The 27,900-nt window shown below is 36.2% G+C and overlaps 1 protein-coding gene across 3 annotated transcripts in view; it reads right to left on the bottom strand.

Annotated features, from left to right (window-relative positions):
• LOC111155214 (transportin 1) overlaps positions 1–27,900 on the bottom strand; it is a 92,336-nt gene that overhangs the window by 48,883 nt on the left and 15,553 nt on the right. Inside the window, exons 1-3 of one of the 3 annotated variants that reach the window (XM_022515322.1) lie at positions 5,167–5,240; positions 4,920–5,033; positions 2,138–2,213 (exon numbers count right to left, since the gene is read on the bottom strand). In XM_022515322.1, the coding sequence (XP_022371030.1) occupies positions 2,138–2,213; positions 4,920–5,024 (181 nt within the window). In that variant the 5' untranslated portion in view covers positions 5,025–5,033; positions 5,167–5,240. Of the gene's footprint in view, positions 1–2,137; positions 2,214–2,777; positions 3,944–4,919; positions 5,034–5,166; positions 5,241–27,900 lie in introns of those variants that run through there. The other 2 variants (XM_022515321.1, XM_022515324.1) reach the window with 2 other exon arrangements.

Here is a 27,900-nt window from a genome sequence, read left to right as displayed (position 1 = left end):
AAATTCATTTACTAAATACTAAAGTTCTTAAAAAAAAAGAGTAACACAAAAAAAGAGTAACACTAATTTGATTATTAATTATTATGTAGGAAAAATAAAATTTCTATATTAAGAAAAAAGTATTAAGTATATTTAAAAAAACAGAGTATTAATTGCTGAATTTAAATATATGCTGAAGGAATTTCTAGTTTCTTAAAACCTAGATTTAGGGGGCGCCTGGGTGGCTCAGTGGGTTAAATCCTCTGCCTTCAGCTCAGGTCATGATCTCAGGGTCCTGGGATCGAGCCCCGCATCGGGCTCTCTGCTCAGCAGGAAGCCTGCGTCCTCCTCTCTGCCTCTCTGTCCACTTGTGATTTCTGTCTGTCAAATAAATAAATAAAATCTTTAAAAAAAAAAAACCTAGATTTAGGAAAAGTTTTAGTTTCCACTACATCCCTCAATCACAAATTAAAATCGCTCAAGTTAACCAGAATATTTAAAATTAATTAAAAACAAATCACTGTACTCTATAAATTATCAAAATCTTAATAAAAGTTAAGATCAATGAGGGGTGTCTCGGTGGCTCACTCAGTCGAGTGGCCAACCCTTGATTTAGGCTCAGGTCATCATCTCCAGGTCCTGGAATTAAGCCTGGGTGGTCAGCAGGAAGGAAGTATGCCTAAGGGTCCTCCCCAGCCCTCTCCCTTTGCCCCTCCTCCCACTCATGCCAGTGGCTCTCTATAAAATAAACGAATAAATCTTAAAAAAAAAAAAAAATTAGTGAGAGTTTACTACACATTAAGGCCGTTAACCCCCTAGAGCTTTGGAGATGAACCCTTACAAACGGTTTGGTAGTCTAACACAGGCATTATGTAGCTGAGAAAAGCAAGACAGGTGAAGCAGTGTCACTAAGACTTGCTTCCCAACTCCCAAGTGCCCTTGGTTTTTTTTTCTTTTTAACTAACTGCTCTGTGGCTTCTGAAACACTAATCACTGAACAGCGTATGATGTTTACATTTAGAGGCCAATTACTCCATAGTATTTGAGTGCCTTTTGTGCATATGACAATGTTTCAGGAAGGGAATCTTCAATAATCAAATAACTCTATGAAGAACACCTCTCACTACAGTGTAAGTTCCATGAGGGCAGAGATTCTTATTTCGCTTACTTTTATTGCCCCTGAGCCTGGAAATGAAGTGGTGCTCAACAATATTTGTGAAATGAATAAAATCTACTGGGACACATGACCTGTATTAGAAACAATCAAATGACCACACCATTTAAAAAATAAAACTAGAGGCGCCTGGGTGGCTCAGTGGGTTAAGCCGCTGCCTTCGGCTCGGGTCATGATCTCACGGTCCTGGGATCGAGTACCGCATCGGACTCTGCTCAGCGGGGAGCCTGCTTCCCTCTCTCTCTGCCTGCTTCTCTGTCTACTTGTGATCTCTCTCTGTCAAATAAATAAAAAAAAATCTTAAAAAAAATCAAAAATAAAAAAATCAAAAATAAAACTAGTTTAAAAATAAATAAATAAAACTAATTTTCAGGCTTTGAAGTGGCATAAAAATAATTTAAGACTATTGCAGAAGAACAGTTAACGAAAAAATTTCATTACACTGTTCAGTGTACTTAGAAGTTAAAAAAAAACAACACAAAAGTTTATGAAGAGAATGATCCCTATTATAGTTAAATTTTAAAATGTATATAGCCATAGAAGACTGTAGAATTCATTAATCAAGAGTAATAGTAATTCTCTCTGGGTGACACGACTAAGTTAATTTAAATTTTGGTTATATGAACTTTCAATTTTTTTTTGTTCTGTACCCACATAAACTTAATTAGTAAATCCTACATTCAATCTGTGTATTAAATCAACCTTTAAGACATCCATGAATAAGAATTCAAGCAAAACACCAAAGCAGACTTTGAAACACTCTTTTCAGTCACAAAATATGAGGGAATTTATTATAAAACACCCAATTAACAACCTAATGCTTATTAGCATCTAAATACTTAGACTCAAGTCTCGGCTCATTCCACATATGTAAAGTAGTGGTTACTACAAAATGCAAAACCTTTAAACTAAATAACCCTCAGCCTATTTTAATAGGTCTTGAAGACCTTTCCAAGTAGTTTTATCAATACAATCCTTACTTACCTTCAGATTTTAATTTTGTAAGAACAAAAATCAGGTAGTTGTTAAAATCTGGATACTGATTGAGTTGTTCCAGTTTCTAGAACAAACAGTAGTTAAGGAAACTTCTCAATGTAATCTAAGGAAAAAACTAAGCATTTTCAATCTAAAATCAAGAATCCCTTTCATGGTATTTTCAATCCAGCATTTTTTTCTCAGTAAGAATAAAGTTATCTTATTAAAAGCATCAACCTCACCATGAGATTTCTTAGGTGCTTTATGACTGAAATATTAAACTTACTATTTTATATCAATTATATTCATTACAACAGAAGCCAACTTCCACCTTCAGAATGTTCAACATAGCAAAAAAACTTTCAAAACAGAATTCTGGATTTATTTGAACTTTAAATACCTTAATTAGAAGGGTATTTAGATACAAAAATACTGACAAAAATGAAAAGCATTTCAAAGAAATAAAATCATTGAGAGAAGTTAACTTTATAAAAAGTGCTTTTACTAGACTCATTTTTCCAGAGTTAAAAAACTGACTATAAAATGCCACTCATACACAAGTCTACATATCAAGTCTTATTACATAAAGTCAGTATAAAATTACTGAACTGCAACAGTTCTAAAATTGTTCCCCCTCCCCAAGACTTACCATTTCTGGTGACTTAAGTTTGCAGGTATTTCATTCTGTTGGCAGACAACAGTAACGTAATGTTTTATTGTATCTTTCTTCACGCCCCTTTAACCTCTAATACCCTTCTTAATAACACTCCTAATTGTGTTTTATTAGACAAATATTCAAATGTTTTCACTGAGATCTAAATTTTTTTAAATTAATCCTATGGTACAAACTCTAGGTACACTGTATTAGCTATTTATTTCATACTAAAATACCCTCAATAGTTAGTGGTCAGAATTAACTAGCAAAAGACGTTCTCTAGAAAATTTCCAAAGTCTACTTTCCTTGACAAAGAAAAACCCAGTGGTTTCTTTCTTTAGTGAATGGTCAATATTAACAAGCTGATGTGCTAACTTTTCAAAAATACTTCCTGGTAAGATTTACTTTCTTACAACTTGGGCCATCTATAGTCTTGCAAAACGTGCTCAAGCCTATACAGAAACAACAATAAAATAAATGCTTTCCTAAGGACACACAAAAGAACAAAGTCATTCATCATTACGCACTCTGAAAATACAAAGCAATGTGTACTTTTAAATACGGTTCACGTACTGAAATTTAATTTGTTCTTTATGCAGCAGGCATATCATGCTCCAGGCACAGAATAAACTGTAAAATTGTCAGCCCAACCACAGTACCGGGCATATAAAAGGTATTTAATAAATATGTACCAAAATAGAAAATAATGATATACAGTGCTATAGAAGAAATTACAAGGTGGTTACGGGCTTGGCTAACTTAAGAAATAACTGTGTCATACAATTACCTGTAATTCATTAAATATCTTGTCATTCCTACAGCCATGACAACAGAAATTAAGACTGGGCTACAGCAAGGTTTCAGATACAAGGTCCAACACACTCCAAAGCTACTACTCTTAACCTCAGTACTAGCACATTATCCTCTCTGGTTTTAAATGAGCAGTGTATTATTAAATAAGAAGTTATGTACTTCCTCACCTATTTAAAGTTTTAACTTAGAGTAGCAATGCAGTACTTCGACTTCTACTTACCAGAGTTTCTGTCGGAACTGTACATAATTTCACCATAACAGCGTATTATATTCAAATAAGCCCGAACTGCACTAAAGAGCTTACTTACCAAATTTTATAGTTCTGTTCACTACCAATAAAAATCAAATTGTTTCTGCAACAACAGCAGACTTTTAAGTTTTTTTTTTTAAAGAATTCTTTAGCCTCAAAGTAACAGGGATAAAAAGCCTATTTGTGACTGAGTCAATCTGTCTCCTTTATCGTATCCAAAAAGAGCTTTTATTTGTCCACCGTTCAGGGCACCACAGACAGCACACACGGCACAGGTTTTGCTGCTTCTTTTAACCTTTCTGGGCTCTAAAACCGTAGCAATTATGACTGCAACCCCAGCAAACTCGGTAAACACGGAGTAACCGAGCAGTCAGCCTTTGAGCCAAAAAGACTATTTCCCTCAGGAGCCAGGAAACTTGCAACAGGTGTGAGCAAGAGCAGTCCCGGGGTAAGACCTGAGCCCCCGCCCCCCCCCCCCCCCCCCCGCCACTTGTAGGTCCTCCAACACTTTGAGAGCAGGGGCCTCGAAGAAACCCCAAACCAATGCGGCGGCAGTTTAAACCCCGCGCCAGCTCCACCCCATTTCTGGCTCGACGCTCGGCCGGCGAGTCCCGTCTCGCACACAGAGCCCTCCACCCAGACTCCCGCTCGGACCGCCGCCCCTCGGCGCAGGGCGCATTGTGTGGGGCCGGGGGTCCGCGCCGCACCCGGGGCGCCCGCCCGCCCGCGCCTCTCTCCACCCCTTGGGCAGGTCAGCGGTGGGCGGGCGGGGACGTGGCGGGCCGGCGGGCGCACATGTCGCGATCGCGGGCGGCGGCCGAGAGCCCCCGCCTCCCGCGGGCCGGAAGCCGGCGGGAGCGGCGGTACCCCGGACCCGGGCTCGAGGGCCGCGTGCGCGAGGCGCCGGGAAGGAGCTGCAGCGGCGGGCGGGCCTCTCCCCGCCGGCGGGCGGAGGGCGGAGGGATCCGGGGAGCGGGAGGAGGGGGAGGGGCGGCGGGAGCCACCCGGCCGCCGGGAGCGGGCCCCGCGCGGGGCGACCTGCGCGGGCGGCGGCAAGGCCTCGGAAAGGATACTTGTTGCACGGTTCTCTGGATGGTGGTGTCTGGGGACTGGGACTCCTTCAGTAGCTGCAGGATTTGCTGAAGCCCTTGCTCGTCAGGTTTCCACTCATACTCCATCTTGGTTTGCTGCAAATAAAGCCAGACACAGGAAGAGACGGAGCAAATGTTACTCCCCGTGCACAGGCCCGAGGGCTTCCCGCGCCGAGCAACCCCCCTTTCCCCTCCAGAACGACCCCTTTGCTCCCCAGACGCCTCGGACCTGCTTGGGGTGCCCCGAAAGAAGTCTCGGACGGAGAAACCCGGGGGGAACTGATCCTAGCAGCTCGGCCGCCAACGTCTGCTGCTGCTGCCGCCGCGGCCGCCGAGCGCAAGGAGCCGACCAGACTGAGTCACCGCGAATTTGCAATCTGGCCCCTAGATCCGCTCACGGGAGCCCCCTGGGTCCTAGTGCCACGCAGTTTTCTCCAACCCAACCCAAATGGAGTTCTGTCCAGATTATTACTGATTTAACGACTCATCAGAAGTTGAGTTCTTATCCAAACCCCTGCAAAACACCTGAAGAGATCTGATTTTGGGTATTAGTCATTTTAAGTTAACATGCTGAAAAATGAAGAATAGGGAAAAGAGCCTGATAATTCCCGACAACTCAACAATACTTAGAAAAAAAAGTTTACATTTCAATTTGACATACATAGCACTAATATTTGGTCTAAAAAGTTAAGAATGTAACCACAATCCACACTTCGATATACACTAAATGTTGCATTGACATTTGCAGAACGTGACTGAAAAAAACTGCATTCTTCATAAACTTCTGATCTCAAGTGAAATAAATTCCATCTGAAATAACCACATTTCACAACTAAGGACTTTGGGGCGAAGGAAAAACAAAAATAATGTAATCTTATAAGTGGATCGTGTTTAATTCCATTGAAGTGTTCTCACATACATTTTCTCATTTCATTCTCAAGCCAACCTGGGGAGGTATTAGCCCCGATATCAACCTATGGCTCAAAAATATCTGAGCAAATTACCATAGTTTATTAGTGAAGACTGGGCGAAGTATAGGTTTCTTAAGCTACTAAGAGTTGCATTTGCTACAATCAGTTGAAACTATATTAATGACAGTTTCATTAAAACATGCTTAATCAAAAACAGAACTTGAGAATCAAGTATGAATTATTTGTAAAAATCAAACAGTATGATGAAAGAATATTTCATATGGCTTTATTACCACATGATGGTTTGACAGATGAAATTAGTCCCTTCCTAGTAGGAGTCCCTTCCTAGCAGGGGTTAAAGTTACCTGACTTTAGCTCATGTCTCTAGTTAGCATTTTCTTTCTTTCTTTCCTTTTTTCTCTTTCTTTTTTTTTTTTTTTAAACCTTTCCTCTCTCCTTCACCCTTATTTTCTGGTTAATATCCTGTAGTGCAGCTTTGCTCACCACCTCCTACAGACTCCTTCAACTACCCAAAAACCCAAAACCAAAAATAATCTAGACATGATATCTGTTAATATCGTAGTTTATTCCAGTCTTCGTTCTGTGTACTTATATGTACCTTATATTTCATAATAATGGGGTTGTCCTGTTTTTTTGCACACCTTCATATATCATTATAGTTACTCAAAGTGCTTTTTAAAAACATGATCATATTCCCTTGTATTGCTGTGACATAATTTTAATACACTTTGATATATATACAATCTATACAAATCATAGGCATACAACTATATGGATTATTACAAACTGAAGATGCCTGTGTAACCAAAGCCCACATCAAAATATAGATCATTACCAGTACCAAGGTTTCCACTGTATCCATTTCTCAGTCATCCAAAGTAATCCCTATTATTAATTTCTATCATTATAGATCTCTCCTTCCCTCTTACTTCAGAAACTTGTTAAAAATTACAAAAATTGGGGGCACCTAGGTGGCTCAGTGGATTAAGCCTCTGCCTTCAGCTCAGGTCATGATCCCAGGGTCCTGGTATCAAGCCCCACATCAGGATCTCTGCTCCGCAGGGAGCCTGCTTCCCCCTCCCTCTCTCTCTCTCTCTGTCAATAAATAAAATCTTTAAAAAAATTTTTAAAAATTACAAAGATTGTAACAAATCAAACAACATGGTTGTACACATAAAGTTAATCAATCCTACCTCTAAGCTTATGTCTGTGACAGAATCCATTTTAAGTTTGATATGAATCCTATTACACTTTTCTCTATTCTCTAACATACATATAGTTCTGGTTTTGTTTTGTTTTAAGATCATACTACAAATTATTAATGCTACAACTTTTAAACACATAATATACCATTCATTCCCAGCCAACATATAGATTTAACTCATTTTTTAATAGCTCAATATGGGTCTTTAGAATGGTAGAACATTTGTTCAACCACTTAACTGGCTTCCAAGATGCTTGTACTTTTTTTTCTTTTTTAACCACAATAAACAACACACACACAAAATAATCTTGTACTAATGTCTGTACACAATAGTGGCAACTCAGTGGGATTATTAAACCAAAAGTATGTGAACTTAAAATTTTCTAACAGTTATTACCACATTATTTTCTAAAAACAGTTATGCAATTCACACTCACCAACAATATGAATGTCTCTCATATCTTCACCAGCACATTCTTTTAATTTTTGTGAATCTAATGGGTGAAAATTTAATTTCTCCTGATACTGGGGTATGGGGACGGGGGAGGTTAAGAGGAGGGAACCTAAAAATCTGAACTTTAGAGAGCTGGAGCTGCAACCATGCACCTCACACCAGTGTAGGTGACATTTGGATAGCCTACTTAACTCCTTAGCCACCCTTCTGAATAAAGGGAAGCTGGGACCAATAGCAGCCAGTCCAAAAGGCATCCATCTGGAGGATGAGTGCCTCATAATATCATTATCATGCTTCTGTCTTTATACCTGCACCAAAGTAAGTAAAGTCCTTTTTTTTCCCTAAGTTTGTATTAAGAACATTTAATTTGATGATGGGATAGGTAGAACGAAGATAAACCATTCCCTTACACCTACCTCAAGTTATTGGGAACAAAAGATTCTCAAAAATATGTGATTAACTGCTTGATAAGAGAGAGATCTGAAGTCATTTTGAACTTCTATGCTATATTTTTCTTATTGTGGTAAAATATACATGATATAAAATTTAGCATTTTTTTTAAAGATTTTATTTATTTGACAGAGATCCAAGTAGGCAGAGGGGGGGCGGGAAGCAGGCTCCCCGCTGAGCAGAGAACCAGATGCTGGGCTGGATCCCAGGACCCTGAGATCATGACCTGAGCTGAAGGCAGAGGCTTTAACCCACTGAGCCACCCAGGTGACCCAAGATTTTTTTATTTATTCGTTTAACAGACAGAGATCACAAGCAGGCGGAGAGGCAGGCAGAGAGAGAGAGAGAGAGAGAGGAGGAAGCAGGTTCCCCGCTGAGTAGAGAGCCCGATGCAGGAGGGCTCGATCCCAGGACCCTGGGATCATGACCTGAGCCCAAGGCAGAGGTTTTAACCCACTGAGCCACCCAGGTGCCCCTAAAATTTAGCATTTTAACCATTTTAAGTGTACAGTTTAAGGGCATTAAGTGCATTCTCATTGTTGTGCAATCACAACCCCTATTTCCAGAACTTACCACATTTTAATAGCCATTAAAATTAGGAAGAATCTTCTGCTAGGGTGGCCAGAGGGATCACAAATCTAGATAACATCAGAAGCACTTAAAGCTAACCAAGGACACCAGATTCTGAGGCAGAACTCATTATTTAAATAGTAAAGTACATCCATAATAAATAGAATATCAAGATTAACACTGGATGTTCTTAAAGTAATTATAATTCTTTATATATGCTGAAGACTATGATCTATGTATTTCAAAAAAGGGAAGTAGTCTTCAAATTTTTCTCTTTTAGAATATGCAAATCATGCTGATTGGGCCATGGCATTCCATAGTGAACACCCCCCAGCAACCAAAGGCTCTTCATTAGTCAAGACAGTTATTTGAACTAGCTAGATAGAAGATAACACCAAAATAGAAAGTAGTCTGCTAAGTTACCATAAGATATCATTTGGGGCCTTCAGCAAATGAAAGACTCCCAAACTGTTAAGAACTTAAAAGTACATAAAAATTTTGAATTTTGCCAGAGTTGAAAATCATGCGAGGTAAAGACACTGGTTGAAAAAAGTAAAAATAAATCTAGTTTCTTCTCTGCTGGAGGGGCTGTAAAATACAGTTTAAAAAGCAGATGGGAGGTCTGGACTCAACCAACCTAAGTTTAAATCCTAGTTCTTCCACTTAGTAGCTGTGAAAACCTGGGCAAGTTAATTAATCTCACTGAGCTTCAGTTTCTCAACTATAAAATAAGACTGTATCAACTCTGTAGTAGGATTATACGTACCTGCCTGGCATATGGTATGATCTGAAATATAGTGGTTTTTTAAAAGATTTATTTATTTGACAGAGAGAGAGAGAGAGAGAACGAGCAGGGGGAGGAGCAGAGGGATAGGGAAAAGCAGACTCCCTGCTCATCAGGGCGCCTGATATCATGACCAGAGCCCAAGGCGGAGGCTTACCTGACTGAGTCACCCAGGTGCCCCTGAAATACAGGAGTTTTACTTGTCACATCATTGGTTTTCCACTGCCTGCAAGATAAAAATCTAACTTCTTTTTCTTTTTGACAATTTGGCAAACTCCTTGGCACTCTTCAGATGAACTATGCTCATCTATTTAATTTCTAATATTTACTGAGAGTCTTCCTTGGCACTATGATTGATACTGGATACTATTTTTCTTTCATGGTATTATTCCAGGACCTCCCCATTAAGACTTACATGTTTTTTTCATTACAGATCTAAAGTTTATAGCTATTGCCATTTTGGAAACTATCATATTATAATTATTTCCAGGTCTGTCTTGGCAATAGATCATGTGTTCTTTGAGGGGGACAGTATCTTTTTGCCCTCTTTGCCTAGCAGAGTCTCATTCAATAAATATTTGCTGAATAAATACTGTTGCTGTTGCAGTTAATTCAACTGAATATTAAGCTGAGCAACTACCATGTGCTCAATGAGCAACAAAGATTCAAAGGTATGTAAAATACTGTTATTACCCCCACTAAACTCTGGTTTAATGAGAGAGACAGATGTGTGGTCTGTGAATGATATGAATCAGGCGCAAGAGTAAGAGAGAGGAACACAAATATATTTGGCCAGGAAGAGAAAAATGCTTTACCCCCTCTTTGGTTCAGAGCTTTTTTTTTTCCTTCTAATTTCAATTACATTCAAAAAAATATTTACTGAGGAGTCAGATGTTTCCACCTATATGGTGAATTATAAGAATGTGATAAATACTGCTTTCATTGACATAATTTCCCAAAATAGTGAACAACTCCAAAGAAAACAAGACATAGTCTTCCTTCAATAGTACAGTAGTTTTATTCCTGGAAAACTCAGCATTTAATTAAAATCCTGCAAAAAATTCCTTATGTATATGTAAAATTATGTTAGGCTTTAGGCTGACATTGTTTTCATCTATGTGACCATCTAGTGGGATGGTCAAAAATCATTCGGGGCTTAAGATAATTCTTAATGGTTAACATCTAGAATCCCTCAGCCCCACCAACTAAATGCCAAGAGCACTTCATCAATTCTAAGACCCTCCTCAACCCCCACCCCAGAGAGCAGCACTATGGTAGGAGAACGACTATGGCAGAACAAGTATAAGGGACATTAAACTTACCCCTTTAGGAAGTCAGAAAAGAATGACTTTTTGAAGAAATGACTTTTTGCCTGAGACTCTAACAGGAATTACCAAAAATGAAAGTGAGAGGCGGGCAGGGGCTAAGAGGACCTCACAGCCATGTTAAGGGTTAGCATACATACTAAGGCTAACAGAAAGCTTGTGAAAGGGGTTATAAACTAATAAAAGACACGATCAAATAAAAATATGGAAGAGAATTACTCTTCCTAAGAAGTAGAAATGAGAAAGGAGAGGTTAACTTCCTGCTGTTCAGTATTACGTTAACTTTCACAATAAGCATAATATTTTCCTAACAAAAAATGATTTCTACATAAAACCCATCAAAGTGGGAAATCAGTGGAGGGCAGGAGCTGCAGGAGATCTAACTGTCCATTCTGAATTTAAAATGGAGTTCCAGGAGCCTGGGTGCTCAGTGGGTTAAACAGCCCAAATCTTGATTTAGGTTCAGGCCATGATCTCAGGGGTCATGAGATCGAGTCCCACCTTGTGCTCTGTACTGAGCGTGGGGAGCCTGCTTAATTAAGATTCTCTTTCCCTCTGCCTTTTCCCTTCCCCACTTTAGCTATCTCACTCTCTACAGACAGATAGATAAAATGGAGTTCCAATCTCTCAGAGTTTGAGCCCCATGTTGGTTGCAGAGATTACTTAAGTAAATACACTTTAAAATAAAATAAAATAAAATAAAATAAAATAAAATAAAATAAAATAAAATAGAGTTCCAGTTTGTTAGGGGAAAGGCTGTCATCTTTCACACAGAGCCAGAATACTACCAAAATATCTGGTACTTATATATTAAAAGGATAAACACATATATTATTTTGTCAATAATACCAATAGCTTAAAAAATACCAACAGCTAATGTTTCTGAGAACCAGTGTCCTAAGCACTCATATATGCTAATTTAATCCTTAGAACTCTATGATGTATTAAAATTACCTGTATTTTGCAGAAAAGTAAATTGAGGCACCAAGAAGTTAAATTACTTGCTTTATTGCGTAAGGTTACTTACGTAATAAACAAAGCCCTGATTCAAACCCATCTAATCTGGCTCCAGAGGCCAGTCTGTAAGCCTCTGATATACTGCCTTTCTAACAGAAACATCAATTTCTGTAAACTGGTTAATCATAAATAAAACCATTTGTATGCTAAAGGAATAACATATACTTGATACCTTGGTCATGAGGTAAAAGAGAAAAGTAAAAATCATATTTCACTATTGTAAAATAAATAAATAAAGCAGTATATATATCGGAAACATATAATAAAATGGAATATTTCAATAGTGCTGAGTACACAAATTCAAGATATTCTAAATCTAATCTTTACAACAATGTTTTGTTGTAACTGGGTGGGTAAGTATTATCTTCATTTGACAAAGAGATACAACAAAATACAACTTAAGTCATTTGCTGAATGTGAATCAGATCTGTAGACTTCCAAAGTCAATGTCTCTTACACTGGCTTTGTATAAAAAGATGCTATGATGAACAAGGAAGAAAAAAAAACAACAAAAAACAGAGATATCCAAAGGGCTACAAGGAAAATAAAGATACCTAATAAAACTTTTATGAGAAATCAAATCAAAGATCAGATATGAAAGAAAAAAAGGCAAAGTTTAAAGGTAGCAAATTATTAATAACTTAAAAAATGAGGTGTTTAAATGTCAAAGAATCAAAATGTCTACTGGCTTGTTAAATTATAGCTATCAGTGAAACTACAAAGTTCTTTAAGAGATTCTATAAAGTAATCAGCGATCAAGGCTCAAGAACGAAAAGGAGAAAAGCAAAACCCAACTGTACAGCCCAAGCTGTTTGAAAGGTGCTGGAACAGAGTAAAGGGGAGGGACCATAGCATACAGCTTCTCTGATGTTACAAGGCGTGAGGCACATAATAGGTTTTAAATCATCCCTGATTGATTGGAGTGAATATCTAGCTCACCACTTGGAAGAATTATGCTAAAAGGCTAAAATTATAATCCTTAGGCACTACAATTTATTGTCATCTAAAAGCAAAAAAGATTAACAACAAAAAAGAAAATGGAAAACAGGTGCTAAGGGAAATTTAAATAAATACATTCTTAGAGTGCTCTTTCAGGAAGACCTTTAAAGATGACTAGACATATGACTCAAATACTTTACAAATATTAAAAAAAAAAAGGAGTCTAGTATCAAAGTGAACAGGTGATAAAAAGGAAAACTTGATCTCAAAATCCAATACAATCTACAACCAGGTATTTCCTAGATACTTCAGCTCATTTAATATTCACAACAGCAGTATGAGGTAGATATTAACTCCATTTTATATTAACTGAGGTTGAGCGAGGTTAAGTACTTGCCTGGCCAGTTTGTGGCAGATTGGGCATTCAAAACCAAATCTGTGTGATTTTAAAGTTTCAACTGTGCCTAGTAATAACAGCAACCCTGTTATCATTTATGGAGCACTTCTTATGTGCCAGTTATTATACTAAGTGCTTTAAATGCATGACCTCACTGAATTCCATGAATAGGGACTATTATCATTTCCATTTTCCAGAAAAGGTACAGGCTTAAGTCAAGTTAACGAATGCATCCAAGGTCACAGAGGTCATAATGAACAAAGGTGGGACCTAAGCCCAGCTGTACCTGACTTTAGGGCCTGTCTACTGAACCATGCCATTGTATTTTTCTCATTCTGCCACTTTCATGAACACCTGACTAACCATTAACTGAACTCTTGGGTAGACTTCTTGAGTAGACTTCTCTCTTCCTCTCTATTCCAAACATAACCAAAAATTCAATAGCTCTACTAGTTAGTATTCACTTTCTTCAGGTCAGGTATGGTAACTGCACCTTGCTTTTCAGAGTTTAAACTTTTCTTTCCAGAGTTTACACTATTCTTTTTAAGTTTTATTTATTTAAGCTATCTCTATACCCAATATGAGGCTTGAACTCATAATTGTGAGATTGGGTTACATACTCTTTGAAATGAGCCAGTCAAGCGCTCCAGAGAGTTTAAACTATTCATTTTTATTATTATTATTTTTTAAATTTATGGACTAGTTTATTATAAAGGCACTATATCAAAATATCTTTAATAAATAACTATCATCTTTACTTCACAGCCCAAGCACAAAAATTCCATTGGTTTAAAATGACATTAGCAAAATGTGTTCATTACACAAAAATGTATTCTTAAATTTTGTCTATACAGATCAGGAAACTATGGTTCTCCATACGAAATCATGTCTATACTAAAATTTGGGTTAATTTTTTAGTTGAAAATAGTTGGCAATTAATTGGTATAGTAAGGATATGCAAAATGTGCCCGTGGGAGTTGTTTATTAATATTGACCTTAAAAAACTATATGGTTGATTTGCATATTTTGGTCTGATGTCCTTGTGAAGATTTTTTTATTTCTTTCAAAATGGAAAATTATTTATTTTTATAATTAATTTTAGAGATGAAGGTCAGTGATTCATCAGTCTTATATAATACCTGGTGCTCACTGTATCACATGCTCTCCTTAATTCCATCACCCAGTTACCCCATCCACCTTACCCCCTCTTTCCCTACAGTTCAGCTCATTTCCTATGATTTAGAGTCTCTTATGGTTTGTCTCCCTAATTTCATTGTTTTATTTTTTCCTCTCTTCCCTGATGATCCTATTTTTTAAAATTCTACATATGAATGAGTTCATATGATAATTATCTTTCTGATTGACTTATTCTGCTTAGTATAAGATCCTCTAGTTCCATTCATGTCATTGCAAATGGCAAATTTCTTTTTTTGATGGCTGAGTAGTATTCCATTGTGTGTGTGTGTTCCATTGTGTGTGTATATATGCACATATATGTACACTTATCTATACACACACACACACACCACATCACATCATATCTTTTTTATCCATTCATCTGTCTATGGACATCTGGGCTCTTTCCATAGTTTGGCTATTGTGAACACTGCTGCCATAAACATTGGGGTGCAGGTGCCCCTTCAGATCACTATGCCTGTTATCTTTGGGGTAAACTCCCAGAAGTGCAATTGCTGGGTCATATAGTAGCTCTATTTTCAACCTTTTGAGGAACCTCCACACTGTTTTCCAGAGTGGCCGTACCAGCTTGCATTCCCACCAAAAGTGTAAGAGGGTTCCTCTTTCTCTGAATCCTCGCAACATGTCTTCTCCTAACTAGTTATTTTAGGCATTCTGACCAGTGTGAGGTGGTATCTTGTGGTTTTGATTTCCCTGATGCCAAGTGATGTTGAGCATTTTTTCATGTGTCTGTTGGCCATCTGTAGGTCTTCTTTGGAAGAATGTCTGTTCATGTCTTCTGCCCATTTCTTGATTGGATTATTTGGATTATTTTTTCTTTGGGTGTTGAGTTTGGTAAGTTCTTTACAGATGTTGGATACTAGCCCTTTATCTGATATTTCATTTGCAAATATCTTCTCCCATCCTGTTGATCATCTTTTGGTTTTGTTGACTGTTTTTTTGCTGTGCAAAAGCTTGATGAAGTCCCAATAGTTCATTTTTGCCTTTGTTTCGTTGCCTTTGGAGACCTGTCTAGCAAGAAGTGCTTGAGGTCGAAAGAGGTTGCTGCCTGTGTTTTCCTCTAAGATTTTGATGGATTCCCACCTCACATTTTGGTCTTTCATCCATTTTAAGTCTACTTCTGTTTATGGTGTAAGAAAACTGTCCAGTTTCATCCCTCTGCATGTGGCTGTCCAATTTTCCCAACACCATTTGTTGAAGAGGCTGTCTTTTTTCCATTGGATATTCTTTCCTGCTTTGTTGAAGATTAGTTGACCATAGAGTTAAGGGTCCACTTCTGGGTTTTCTATTCTGTTCCACTGATCTATATGTCTGTTTTTTGTGCCAGTACCATACTGTCTTGATGATTACAGCTTTGTAATACAGCTTTAAGTCCAGAATTGTGATGCCACCAGCTTTTTTCTTTTTCAACACTCTTTTGGCTATTCAGGCTTTTTCTGGTTCCATACAAATTTTAGGATTGTTTGTTCCTGTGCTGTGAAAAATGTTGATGGTATTTTGATAGGGATTGTATTGAATATTTAGATTGCTCTAGGTAGCATAAACATTTTAACATTTGTTCTTCCAATCCATAAACATGGAACATTTTTCCATTTCTCTGTATCTTCCTCAATTTCTTTCATGAGTGTTTGATAGTTTTCTGAGTACAGATCCTTTGTCTCTTTGGTTAGATACTTCTAGGTATCTTATGGCTTTGGGTGCAACTGTAAATGGGATCGACTCTTTAATTTCTCTTTCTTCTGTCTCATTGTTAGTGGATAGAAATACAACTGATTTCTGTGCATTGATTTTATATTCCTGCCACTTTGCTGAATTCCTGTATGAGTTCTAGCAATTTTATGGTGGAGTTTTTTGGGTTTTCCACACAGAGTATCATGTCATCTGCAAGGACTGAGAATTTGACCTCTTTGCCAATTCAGATGTCTTTTATTTTTGTTGTTATTGTTGTTGTTTGATTGGTGAGGCTTGGATTTCTAGTATGATGTTGAACAACAGTGGTGAGAGTGGACATCCCTGCCGTGTTCCTGATCTTAGGGGAAAAGCTTTCAGTTTTTCCCCACTGAAAATGATATTCGCTGTGGGCTTTTCGTAGATGGCTTTTATGGTATTGACATATATTCCCTCTATCCTTACATTGTGAAGAGTAAATTTTAATCAAGAAAGGATGCTATACATTGCCAAATGCTTTTTCTGAATCTATCAAGAGAATCATATGGTTCTTGTCCTTTATTTTATTAATGTAGTGTATCACATTGATTGATTTGTGGATGTTAAGCGTTCCTTGAAGCTCAGGGATAAATCCCACTTGGCTGTGATGAATAATCCTTTTAGTGAGCTGTTGGATCCTATTGGCTAGTATCTTGGTGAGAATTTTTGCATCCATGTTCATCAGGGATATTGGTCTGTAATTCTCTTTTTTGTTGGGGTCTTTGTCTCATTTTTGGAACAAAGTAATGCTGGCCTCATAGAAAGAATTTGGAAGTTTTCCTTCCATTTCTTTTTTTTTTTTTTTAAACAGCTTCAGAAGAACAGGTATTAATTCTTCTTTAAATATTTGGTAGAATTCCCCTAGGAATTCCTGGGCTCTTGTTTGCTGGGAGATTTTTGATTACTGCTTCAATTTCCTTGCTGGTTATGGGTCTGTTCATGTTTTCTATTTCTTCCTGGGTCACTTTTGGTAGCTTATCCTTACATACGTATCTAGCAATGCATCCATTTCTTCCAGATTGCCTAATTTGTTGGCATATACTTGCTCATAATATGTTCTTATAATTGTTTTTATTTCTTTGGTGTTGGCTGTGACCTCTCCTCTTTCATTCATTTTATTTATTTGGGACCTTTCTCTTTTCTTTTTGGTAAGTCTAGTCAGGGGTTTATCAATCCTATTCTTTCAAAGAACCAGATCCTAGTTTCATTGATCTGTTGTGTTCTTTGGGTTTCTATTTCATTGATTACTGCTCTAATTATTATCTCTCTTCTCCTGCTGGGTTTAGGCTTTCTTTGCTGTTCTTTCTCCAGCTCTTTTAGGTGTAAGGTTAGGTTGTGTATTTGAGACCTTTTTCATTTCTTGAGAAAGGCTTGTATTGCTATGTATTTCCCTCTCAGGACCATCTTTGCTGCATCCCAAAGATTTTGAACAATAGTGTTTTCATTTTCATTTATGTCCATGAATTTTTAAAATTCTTCTTTAATTTCCTGGTTGACCCATTCATTCTTTAGTAGGAGCTCTTTTGCTTCTTTGTATTTCCTAATTTCCTTCTTAATTTCCTCCTGTGACTGAGTTTCAGTTTCAAAGCAGTGGTCTGAAACTATGCAGGGAATGATCCTAATCTTTTGGTACTGGTTGAGACCTGATTTGTGACCCAGTATGTCATGTGGTCTGGAGAATGTTCGATGTGCACCTGAGAAGAATGTGTATTCTGTTGCTTTAGGATGGAATGTTCTGAATGTACCTGTGAAGTCCATCTGGTCCAGTGTATCATTCAAAGCCCCTATTTCCTTGTTGATCTTCTGCTTAGATGATCTGTACATTGCAGGGGGTGGTGTTAAACTCCCCTATTATTATTGTATTATCATTGTGTTTCTTTAATTTTGTTAATTGGCTTTTCCCATGTTAGAGGCATAAATAATTACAATTTTTAGATCTGCTTGTTGGAAACACCCTTTAATTATGATATAGTGTCCTTCCTCATCTCTTATTACAGTCTTTGGTTTAAAATCTATTTTGTCTGATATAAGGATTGCCACCCAGCTTTCTTTTGATGTCTATTAGCATGATAAATGGTTTTCTATCCCCTCACTTTCAATCTGGAGGTGTCTCTGGTCTAAATGAGTCTCTTCCAGACAGCATATACATGGGCCTTGCTTTTTTTTTTTTAAGCAAATCTGATACCCTGTATCTTTTGATTAGGGCATTTAGCCCATTTACATTCAGAGTAACTACTGAAAGACATGAATTTAGGGCCATTGTATTATCTGTAAAGTCACTGTTTCTGTATATTGTCTCTGTTCCTTTCTGGTCCATGTTACTTTTGGGAATCTCCCTTCACTTAAAAGATCCCTTTTAATACTTCTTGCAGGGCTGGTTTAGTGATCCCAAATTCTTTTAGCTTCTGTTTGTCCTATAAGCTTTTTATCTCTCCTTCTATTCTGAAGGACAGCTTAGTTTAAAAACTTTGTTATAAGACACTGTATGTGAGATTTGTGGTAACCATAGAGGAAAAATCTGATAGATTATAATAAAGGAATTAAAGCATACCAATATAAAAAGTCATCAAATCACAAAGGAAGATAGCAAGATGGGAAGAAAGAAACAATCTACAAACCAGTCAAAAACCAATTATCAAAATGGCAACAATATGTCTTTACCTATCAATAATTACTTTAAATGTAAGTAGATTATATTTGCTAATCAAAAGACAATGGGAGACTAGATTAAAAAACAAGATCCAACAATATGTTGCCTATGAGAGATTTACTTCAGTTTTAAGGACATACACAGACTGAGGTTGAAGAGACGGCAAAAGATATTTCAAGTAATTGGTAACCAAAACAAAGCAGGCTAGCAATACTTATATTGGACAAAATAGACTTTAACTAAAAATGATCTAAGCAAAGAAGCTCATTACATTAATATAAAAAGGTCAATCTATTAAGAAGTTATATAATTACTGTATATTTATGCACTCAACATCAAAGCACTTATAAATAATGTAAATACAAACAGAACTAGAAAGAGAAATAAACAGCAATACAATAATAGCTGGGGACTATAACATCCCACTCTCAACAATGGATAGATCATCCAGACAGAAAATCAGTAAGGAAGCAGTAGATCTGAACAACACTATAAAACAAATGGACCTAACAAACGTTCCATCCAAAAGAGGCAGAATACATATTCTTCTCAAGCGCACACAGAAAACTTTCTATGACAGATCTTATGTTAGACAATGAAATGAAATATGTCTCAACAAATTCAAGATAGCAATTATATCAAGTATCTTTTCTGATCACAATGGTGAAACTAAAAATTAGGAATAGAAAGATGGAAAATTCACAAGTACATGGAAATTAAACAACACACTCCTGAACAACCAATGGATTAAAGAATAAAGCAAAAGAGAAATAAAAAAATATCTTAACACAAATGAAAAGGGAAATCCAACATTTCAAAAGTTATAGAATGCAGCAAACACAGTTTTGTTTTTTTTTTTTAAGATTTTATTTATTTATTTATTTGTGAGAGAGAGAGAGCATGAGGACAAGCAGGGCGAGCAGCAGGCAGAGGGAGAAGCAGCCTCCTCACTAAGTAAGAAGCCTGATGCAGGAGTCGACCCCCAACCCTGGGATCTTGACCTGAGCCAAAGGCAGATGCTTAACTGACTGAGCCACCCATGCACCCCAGCAAAAGCAGTTCTAAGAGGGAAGTTTATAGTCATAAGCACATACATATATCAAGAAAATACATCAAACAACATAACTTTATACTTCAAGGAAGTAGAAAAAGAAAAACAAAGTAAGGCCAAAGTTAGAAAAAGGAAGGAAATAATAAAGATTAGAGCAGAGATAAATGGAATAGGGATTAAGGAAACAATAGAAAAGATCAACAAAACTATGAGTTGATTATTTGGAAAGATAAAATGGACAAACCCTTAACTAGACTAATGAAAAAAGGGAAAAACAAAATAAAATTATTTTTAAAAAGGAGCTATTATAACTACAGATACTACAGAAATACAAAGGATCACAAAAGATTACTATGAACAACTATATACCAACAAATTGGACAAGCTATAAGAAATGGATAAATTCCTAGAAACATATAACTACCAAAATTGAATCATGAAGGAAGAAAACCTGAAGAGACTTAAAATAAGTATGGAAAATGAATAAAGTTAAATCCCAATAAAGAAAAGCTTAGGACCAGATGGCTTCACTAGTGAATTCTACCAAATACTTAAAGAAAAATTAACATCAATTCTTCTTAAACTCTTACAAAAAATTGAAGAGAAGGGAACACTTCCAAACTCATTTTACAAAGCCAGCAATTCTCTGGTAGTGAAGTCCCATAAGGACACTAGAAGAAACCATAGGTCATTATCTCTAATGTATATAGATGTAAACATTCTCAACAATTACTAGCACAATGAATTCAACAGCATATTAAAAAATCATATACCATGATCAAGTGGATTAATCCCTGTGATGCTAGGACAATTCAACAGACACAAATCAATCAATGTGATATATCACATTAATAAAATAACAGACAGAATGTGATCACAAGAAATGCAGAAAAGCATTTGACAATATTCAATTTCCATTCATGGTAACTCTCAACAAATTTGGTGTATAAGGAACATATCTCAACATAAATAAGATCATCTATGACAAAACTACATCTATGACAAAACTACATGTAAAATGACATGCAACAGTGAATGGCTGAAACCTTTTCCTCTAAAATCACGAACAAAATAAGGAAGCCCATTCTTACAACTTCTATCCAACATAGTACTGGAAGTCCTAGCCAAAGCAATCAGGCAATAAAATAAAATAAAATAAAATAAAATAAAATAAAATAAAATAAAATACACCCAAATCAGAGTGGAAGAAGTAAAATTGTCTCTATTCACACAAGACATGATTTTATACATAGAAAATCTTCAAGACTCTATCAAAAACTAATAAATGAATTCAGGAAAGTTACAGAATACAAAATCAACATACAAAAACCAGTTGCATTTCTAGTCACTAACAATAAATTATCTGAAAAATAAAGTAATTCCATTTACAACAACAATAAAAAGAATAAAATAAGGATAGGAAAGATCTGTACACTGAAAACTTGAAGACACTGAATTAAAAAAATTGAAGAAAACACAAGCTGGTCTTGGCAATGATTTCATGGGTATGACACCATAAGCACAAGCACCAAAAGCAAAAATAAACTTTTGACTTCATCAAACCAAACAGCTTCTGCATAGCAAAGGAGACCATCATCAAAACGAAAAGGTACCCTTCAGAATGGGAGAAAGTTTTGCAAACCGTTATCTGCTAAGGAGTTAATATCCAAAATATGTAAGAAATTCATACATCTTAATAGCAAAGAATTCAAACGATTTGATTAAAAAAAAAAAAAACTGGGCAAAGACCTGAATATACATTTTTTCCAAAGAAGATATTCAAATGGCGAAAAGGTACATGAAAAGATGCCCAACACCATTAAAGCAAACACAAACCAAAATAGCATAATACCTCAAACCTGTTAGAATGGCTATTATCAAAAAGAACAGAAATAACAAATTCTGGCAAGAATGTGGAGAAAATGGAACTCATATTGATGGGAATGTAAACTGGTGCAGCCACCATGGAAAAATAGGATGGAGGTTCCTAAAAATTTAAAAATAGAACTACCATATGATCCAGCATTCTACTTAAAATCACTATGTTGAAAAGATAACTAAGCCCTCATGTTGACTGCAGCATTACTTAGAATAGCCAAGACATGGAAATAAATGTATCCATCAACAGATATATGGATAAAGAAAATGTGATATACAGTCGACCCTTGAACACCACTTTGGATATGAACTATATGGGTTCACTTAGGTGCAAATTTTTTTTTTTATATAAATACTATAAATGTATTTTCTTAGTAACACTTTCTCTAGCTCACTTTAAGAATAAAGTATTTAGAATATATACAAAATATGTTTTAATCAACTTTTTATGTTTTTGGTAAGGCTTCTAGTGAACAGTAGGCAATGGGTAATTAAGTTTGGGGAAAGTCAAAATTATATGTGTATTTGTGACTGCACAGTAGTCAGCACCACTAACTTCCATGTTACTCAAAGTCAACTGTGTATATATATATATGTAATGGAATATTATTCACTATAAAAAAAGAAGGAAATCCTGCCATTTGTGACAATTTGGATAAAACTTTAGGGCATTATGCTAAGTGAAATAAATCAGAGAGAAAGACAAAAACTGTGGATCACCTATTTGAGAAATAAAAAGAACCCCAATCTCACAGAAACAGAGAGCAGACTGGTCTTGCCAGGGTAAAAGTGGAGAGGGGAAGTGACTTAAGACAGTCAAAGGATACAAACTTCCAATTATAAGCTGATTAAGTTCTAGGATGTAATATAGCATGATGACTATAGTTAACAATATTGTTATATATATATATGTGTACATATATATATTTACATTTGAAATATATATATATTTTAAAGTTGCTAAGAAAATAAGTCTTAAAGGTTCTTACCAAAAAAATAATATAGTAATTTAAAAAACTATAACCATGTGAGATGATGGACATGTTAACTAACCTTACTGTGGTAATCATTTCATTATATATACATATATCAAATCATTATGTTGTACATCTTAAAGTTCCACAATGTCATATGTCAATTATATCTCAATAAAGCCAAAAATTTTTTTTTAAATAAGTAGGTGGATAAGAAAGTTTTACTATTATTTCTCCCCCACCAAAAAAAGACTTGGGTTTGGAATGGAAGCCTTCCTATTCTCGTTCCAAATTCTTGTTCCAAATTCTTCCAATTCTTGTTCTACTCTGAACTGTTCCTTTAATTCATGGTTCAAAAGATATTTAAGTATAAAGAAGAGTAGCTTGCTTTAAAATAACATTTCTCTACACTGTTTGATTATGTGTGAACATGTATGCAAGACAGAGACAAATCTGTATGTACTCTAGTAAGACTATGATAGCTCTCGGTAAAATCCTGGTACTGAATGATTTAAAATATATCAGCACCAGGCAAGTTACTGATTATAGCTACACTTACTATATTTAAGGAGTTGATAAAAAAGGGCTATGATGCAAATAGTCAAAACATTTTTCTGTGTAACACATCTGAAATTATAAAGTCAGTCAATACAAGGCATGAGCCAGTATTTTATTTTTTTTTTTAAAGACTTTTATTTATTTATTTATTTATTTGACAGAGATCACATTCTGAGGCAGAGAGGCAGGCAGAGAGAGGAGGAGGAGAAGCAAGCTCCCTGCTGAGCAGAGAGCCCAATGTAGGGCTCGATCCCAGGACCCTGGGATCATGACCTGAGCTGAAGGTAGAGGCTTTAACCCACCGAGCCACTCAGGTGCCCCAGTATTTTAGAATCTATGTGTTTATAAAGTGAGATACTGTATATTGACAGACTCTAAGTTGATAATTTTTAGAAAAATTAGGACCACCATTACACATCATTTTGGTAACTAAAAGTGTACTGTGTCATTGTGGTTAGATTGTTCCTAAAGTTCTAAAGTGACAGGGCCCTAAGAATTTCACATTCATGTCTATATCCTTGATTGTTATGGTGCAGTGAGTTGATTCACTATTTCACATTTTCAAGTGTAAACAGGAAAAGGAACATAGCACTATGCTCACTGGCAAGAGCTGAATTGGAAAAGGGTCAGAGTACCTTAGCCAATAAAATAGAAAGGTAATAAATAGTTAAGTGGTTAGTAGGCTGATCATCATTAGCTCTTATCTAATCTTTCCTTTGTTCATTAAAATCTTTCTCACACTTAACAGAGGCACATATCCTACTGTAGGAAGCAGAGACAGGAGAAACAATTTACAAAAGGAAATCAATTTTTGCAATTTTAGTTCTTAAACTGAATACTGTTCTATGCTATTTATTGTTGGTAAGCTAGAAGACAGGGTAAAGGAAGCATGGGTTCCAGAGCCCTATATACAGGAGTTCAAACCTCAGTCCTTCCCACTGTCTTTTTGAGAAAAGTAGCTTGACTTTCTAAGCGACAGTTTAGTTTTCTGTGAAATGGGCTGAAGGGAAGATTAAATGAGAATGCAAAATACTACAATGGTAGGTCCTTAGTGTTCATTCATTCCCTTTGCACTTCAACTCCCACTAAAATTATCATTAAGACAGATCTACTGATGGCAGTTTGTACCATCAGACACCATTAAGAAGAAGGTGAAATTATTATTTTTTTAAGATTTTATTTTCAAGTAATCTTTATACCCAGTATGGGGCTCAAACTCACAACCCTGAGATCAAGTGTCACATGTTCACTGACTGAGCCAGCCAGGCACCCCAAAGATGAAATTATTTTTGTATGATAAAAGGATATTCAACAAAATAGGCTGTATGACTTCTCATTTAAATAGAAATATTGAAGGAATAATAAGAAGAACGAAGCATCAGAAATCAAATGTTGAATAATTAAATCAGATATGAACGTAGTAAATCTATAAAAATTTTACGAGGGCAAAAATTTAGTTGAGTGAGGGTAGTCTTCACAGTATACAAAGAGATTGGAAAAGAATATCACAAAACAAATTCCATAGAGGTGAAAAATTCCATTTTCCACAAATGGAAAAAAAATAGCAAGAAATAATGTAGGACAGATGGTACTATACAGCTAAGCATTTAGCACAGAAAACAAAAGCATACATGTTGTGAGTATTCAAGTCTGTTTATCTCTTACTGTGACAAAGAGACAATGAGACTCAACCAAGACTGAGGAATAAAAAAATTAATGAATATAAAACCTAGAATGAAATGTGAGATGGTAAGGAAATCTGAGGATATAAACACAATAATGCTAATCTACTATATATAATAACAAAGTGTTCAGCTTATAAGAATATACCCTTAAAACTGAATCTTGGCTTAAAAATCTTATTGTCCTCTTCCAAATAGAGATACTGAGTTATTAGCCAACTGAATATAACATCCTTAGCACCATCCAACCCCTTCAGCCCATGAAACTGGAATTCATCAACTTTAACTGTACTCAGAAAGGTAATCATAACATCTCATCTTCAGGATGAAAACAACAGACCTCTATCTAATCCTTCTATTTTATTTTTAAAGATTTTATTTGAGAGAGAGGGAGAGTACAGAGGGAGAGGGAGAAGACCCCCTCCAAGCAGAGAGCCCATCTCTGGGCTCCATCCCATGACCCCGAGATCACGACCTGAGCCGAAGGCAGACACTCAACCAACTGAGCCGCCCAGGTGCTCCCAATCCTTCAAAAAGGGGGTTGGAATCAAGACCTAGAAACGTTACAAATGAATTTTAGGAAGAATCTGACTTCAACTTTTAAAAACACAGAAGATTCAGTTCTATAACATGAAGTTTTTTTTTTTTTTTTTTTTAAGATTTATTTGTTTGACACAGAGAGAGAGAATACAAGAAGGCAGAGTGGCAGGCAGAGGGAGGAGAAGCAGGCTCCCTGCTAAGCAGACAGCCCGATGCGGAGCTTGAACCCAGGACCCTGGGATCATGACCTGAGCCGAAGGCAGACGCTTAACCAACTGAGCCACCCAGGTGCTCCTAACATGAAGTTCTTAACCCCCTTCATTTTTTCATAGTATACCGATTTTCTGCTAGTTATCTACCAGTAAAACCAAAACCTTTTTCTGAAGGGAATTGGGTAGCCCTCAGCCCATGCCCAAGTGTTGGGTCTAATGGCAAAGTTGTGACTGCATTTCCTAAATGTGACTGACTAAACAAAGACCAGGTACATGATGATGAATTCTGGCACAAAAGGAAGAGCTAAATAAACTGGATTTCCTTTCTCATAAATATGAATAGAAAGTACTAGGATCATTAACCACTTAACAGTTCTCAAAGAAGACGCTAAAATGTTACGATGTGGTAGGCACAGGGCCATCATTAGACTGCACATGCAAGACAAATTACAAAGGGGCGGAAATTCTAAGCATGCAGAGACGAGAATGGACAGCACAGAGAGAAGCAGGGAACCACTGAGCAAGATTATATAGACCACCAGACAGACAGTAACTGCTCCTGGGAGTTGCCTTGCTTCCTGATGGCTTTCTACTTCCACAAATGACTTAAAATAAACCTCTCTGTTTCTCTTAAGACAATTAGAATGCATTTCTCTTCCTTGGAACCAAAAGAGCTTAATTATAATAGAAATATTAAGAACTACTATATATATAATCACATGATTATATATGTTAAATGTTACATTATAACAAGCTATTCCCAAATTCTATTTGCTTTAAGTGGAAGGAACTAAACTTTTTAGGGAGTTATCTAGGAACTGTAAGGATTGGTACAATGAGGCTGATGACTACTATGGAAATAAATTTCCTTAGCTTGAACAACCAGACTAAACTGGAGAGCTGATATGGAGGTCCCTGAGAGATACCCAAATGGGTGGAGAATTAACCGAGTAGGAAGATAGAGAAAACCAAGAATAAAGCCAGCTGCCAGCTCAGGTGTACATCCTTTTTACAGACAGCAGAATTCCTTACTCATCTACTTCTGCCTGTTCCCTGCCTTTTCCAAATTATACAATTTTGGTTTTGAACACTGGCAATCACTGCCCCTGCTGCCATCAAGGGAAAAAATTCCTTGTAATATTTGTTTCCTGAATACTTTACCCCTGTGAGAGATGTAGAACGAGTGGTAATTTACTCTCACTATGATGTTAGCTTTCAATTAATACTGGTTTCCCAAGACTAGCACAGTCTGCATGTCAAAGAACCTACAGTATCTCTTACACATTTCCAGGAGGCACCACAATTTAGAAATATGGTGGATAAACACATGACTTACTTGAACAAATACAAAAGGAGCATATCAGAGCAATACAAAGTCAGATGATGCAACAAGATAGTAATATATTAATTATCTAGAAAACTATTTTAGAACCAATAGACAACACATGAAAGAAAATGCACAAAATACAAGAGCAAATAAATCTGGGAAAATACTGAATAATGAGATAGAATTTTTAGACTAATTAGCAAAGATAATTTTATAACAATAATACCCTATTGCTGCTGAAGATATGATGAATCAACTCCAACAAATTGCTGAAGGTAAACTGACAGAACTCAGCAACCTGTAGCAAGAGCCATACGCATTTTTTTACCCTTTGTCCTCATGATTACACTTCTTAGACTGTATCTCAAGAATCCTAAATAAAGAAAAAAAATTGTTATTCTCAAAGAGTTTATCCTGGGGTTATTTCTAATACAGCAATAAATATATGCATAACCATTCAACTGTTGGGTTATTATGCAGTTATTAAAAAAGATGGTTAATTTCTGTAATGATATGGAAAATGTTTATGATTAGAAAGTGAAAAAAGTGATAAAAAGTTGTATGTAGAGAACAACTACAAGGAAGTAAAAGATGTATAAGATAAAGACAGAACTGTTAAATGAAAGAGACTAGAAGGAAACAATGAAAAGCTAGCAGTGGACTAGTGTTAAGATTATGGGCCTTTTTTCTTTTTAAAAAATTTTCAATACTGTGGTTTTATTACCTTGAAAATGAAAATAAGTAATAAAAATCTCCAAAAGTCTAATTGTTTGAAGTCATATATAGGACAGGGCAAAAACCCTAGAGAATGTTCACAATAATGACAGAATCATCAAAAAGCTTAAATCACACCCTGTCTACTTGTTAAAATGTCAAGATGTGAAATATAATTTAGAAAGATTTATATGAAAATGCTTAAAGGTTATGGCACTTAAAGGGTTAAACTTTGTGGAATTATAGAAAATTGAAATACTTGCAAAACTTTTTCCTCGATTATGCCATTAAAATGAGTAGACACATACTTATAAGATAGTGGAAATTAAAAAAATCTTTATAGCAATGGAAAAAAACTCAGTTTCTGCAAAGCAAAAGAATTATACCAAAGAAACTGTTTT

Source organism: Enhydra lutris, unplaced genomic scaffold (assembly GCF_002288905.1).
Source record: "Enhydra lutris kenyoni isolate GAN:26980312 unplaced genomic scaffold, ASM228890v2 scaffoldscaffold40, whole genome shotgun sequence".
Taxonomy (NCBI): domain Eukaryota; kingdom Metazoa; phylum Chordata; class Mammalia; order Carnivora; family Mustelidae; genus Enhydra; species Enhydra lutris.
The sequence above is the reverse complement of the archived record's forward strand: the minus strand, read 5'-3'. Positions and strand labels throughout refer to the sequence as shown.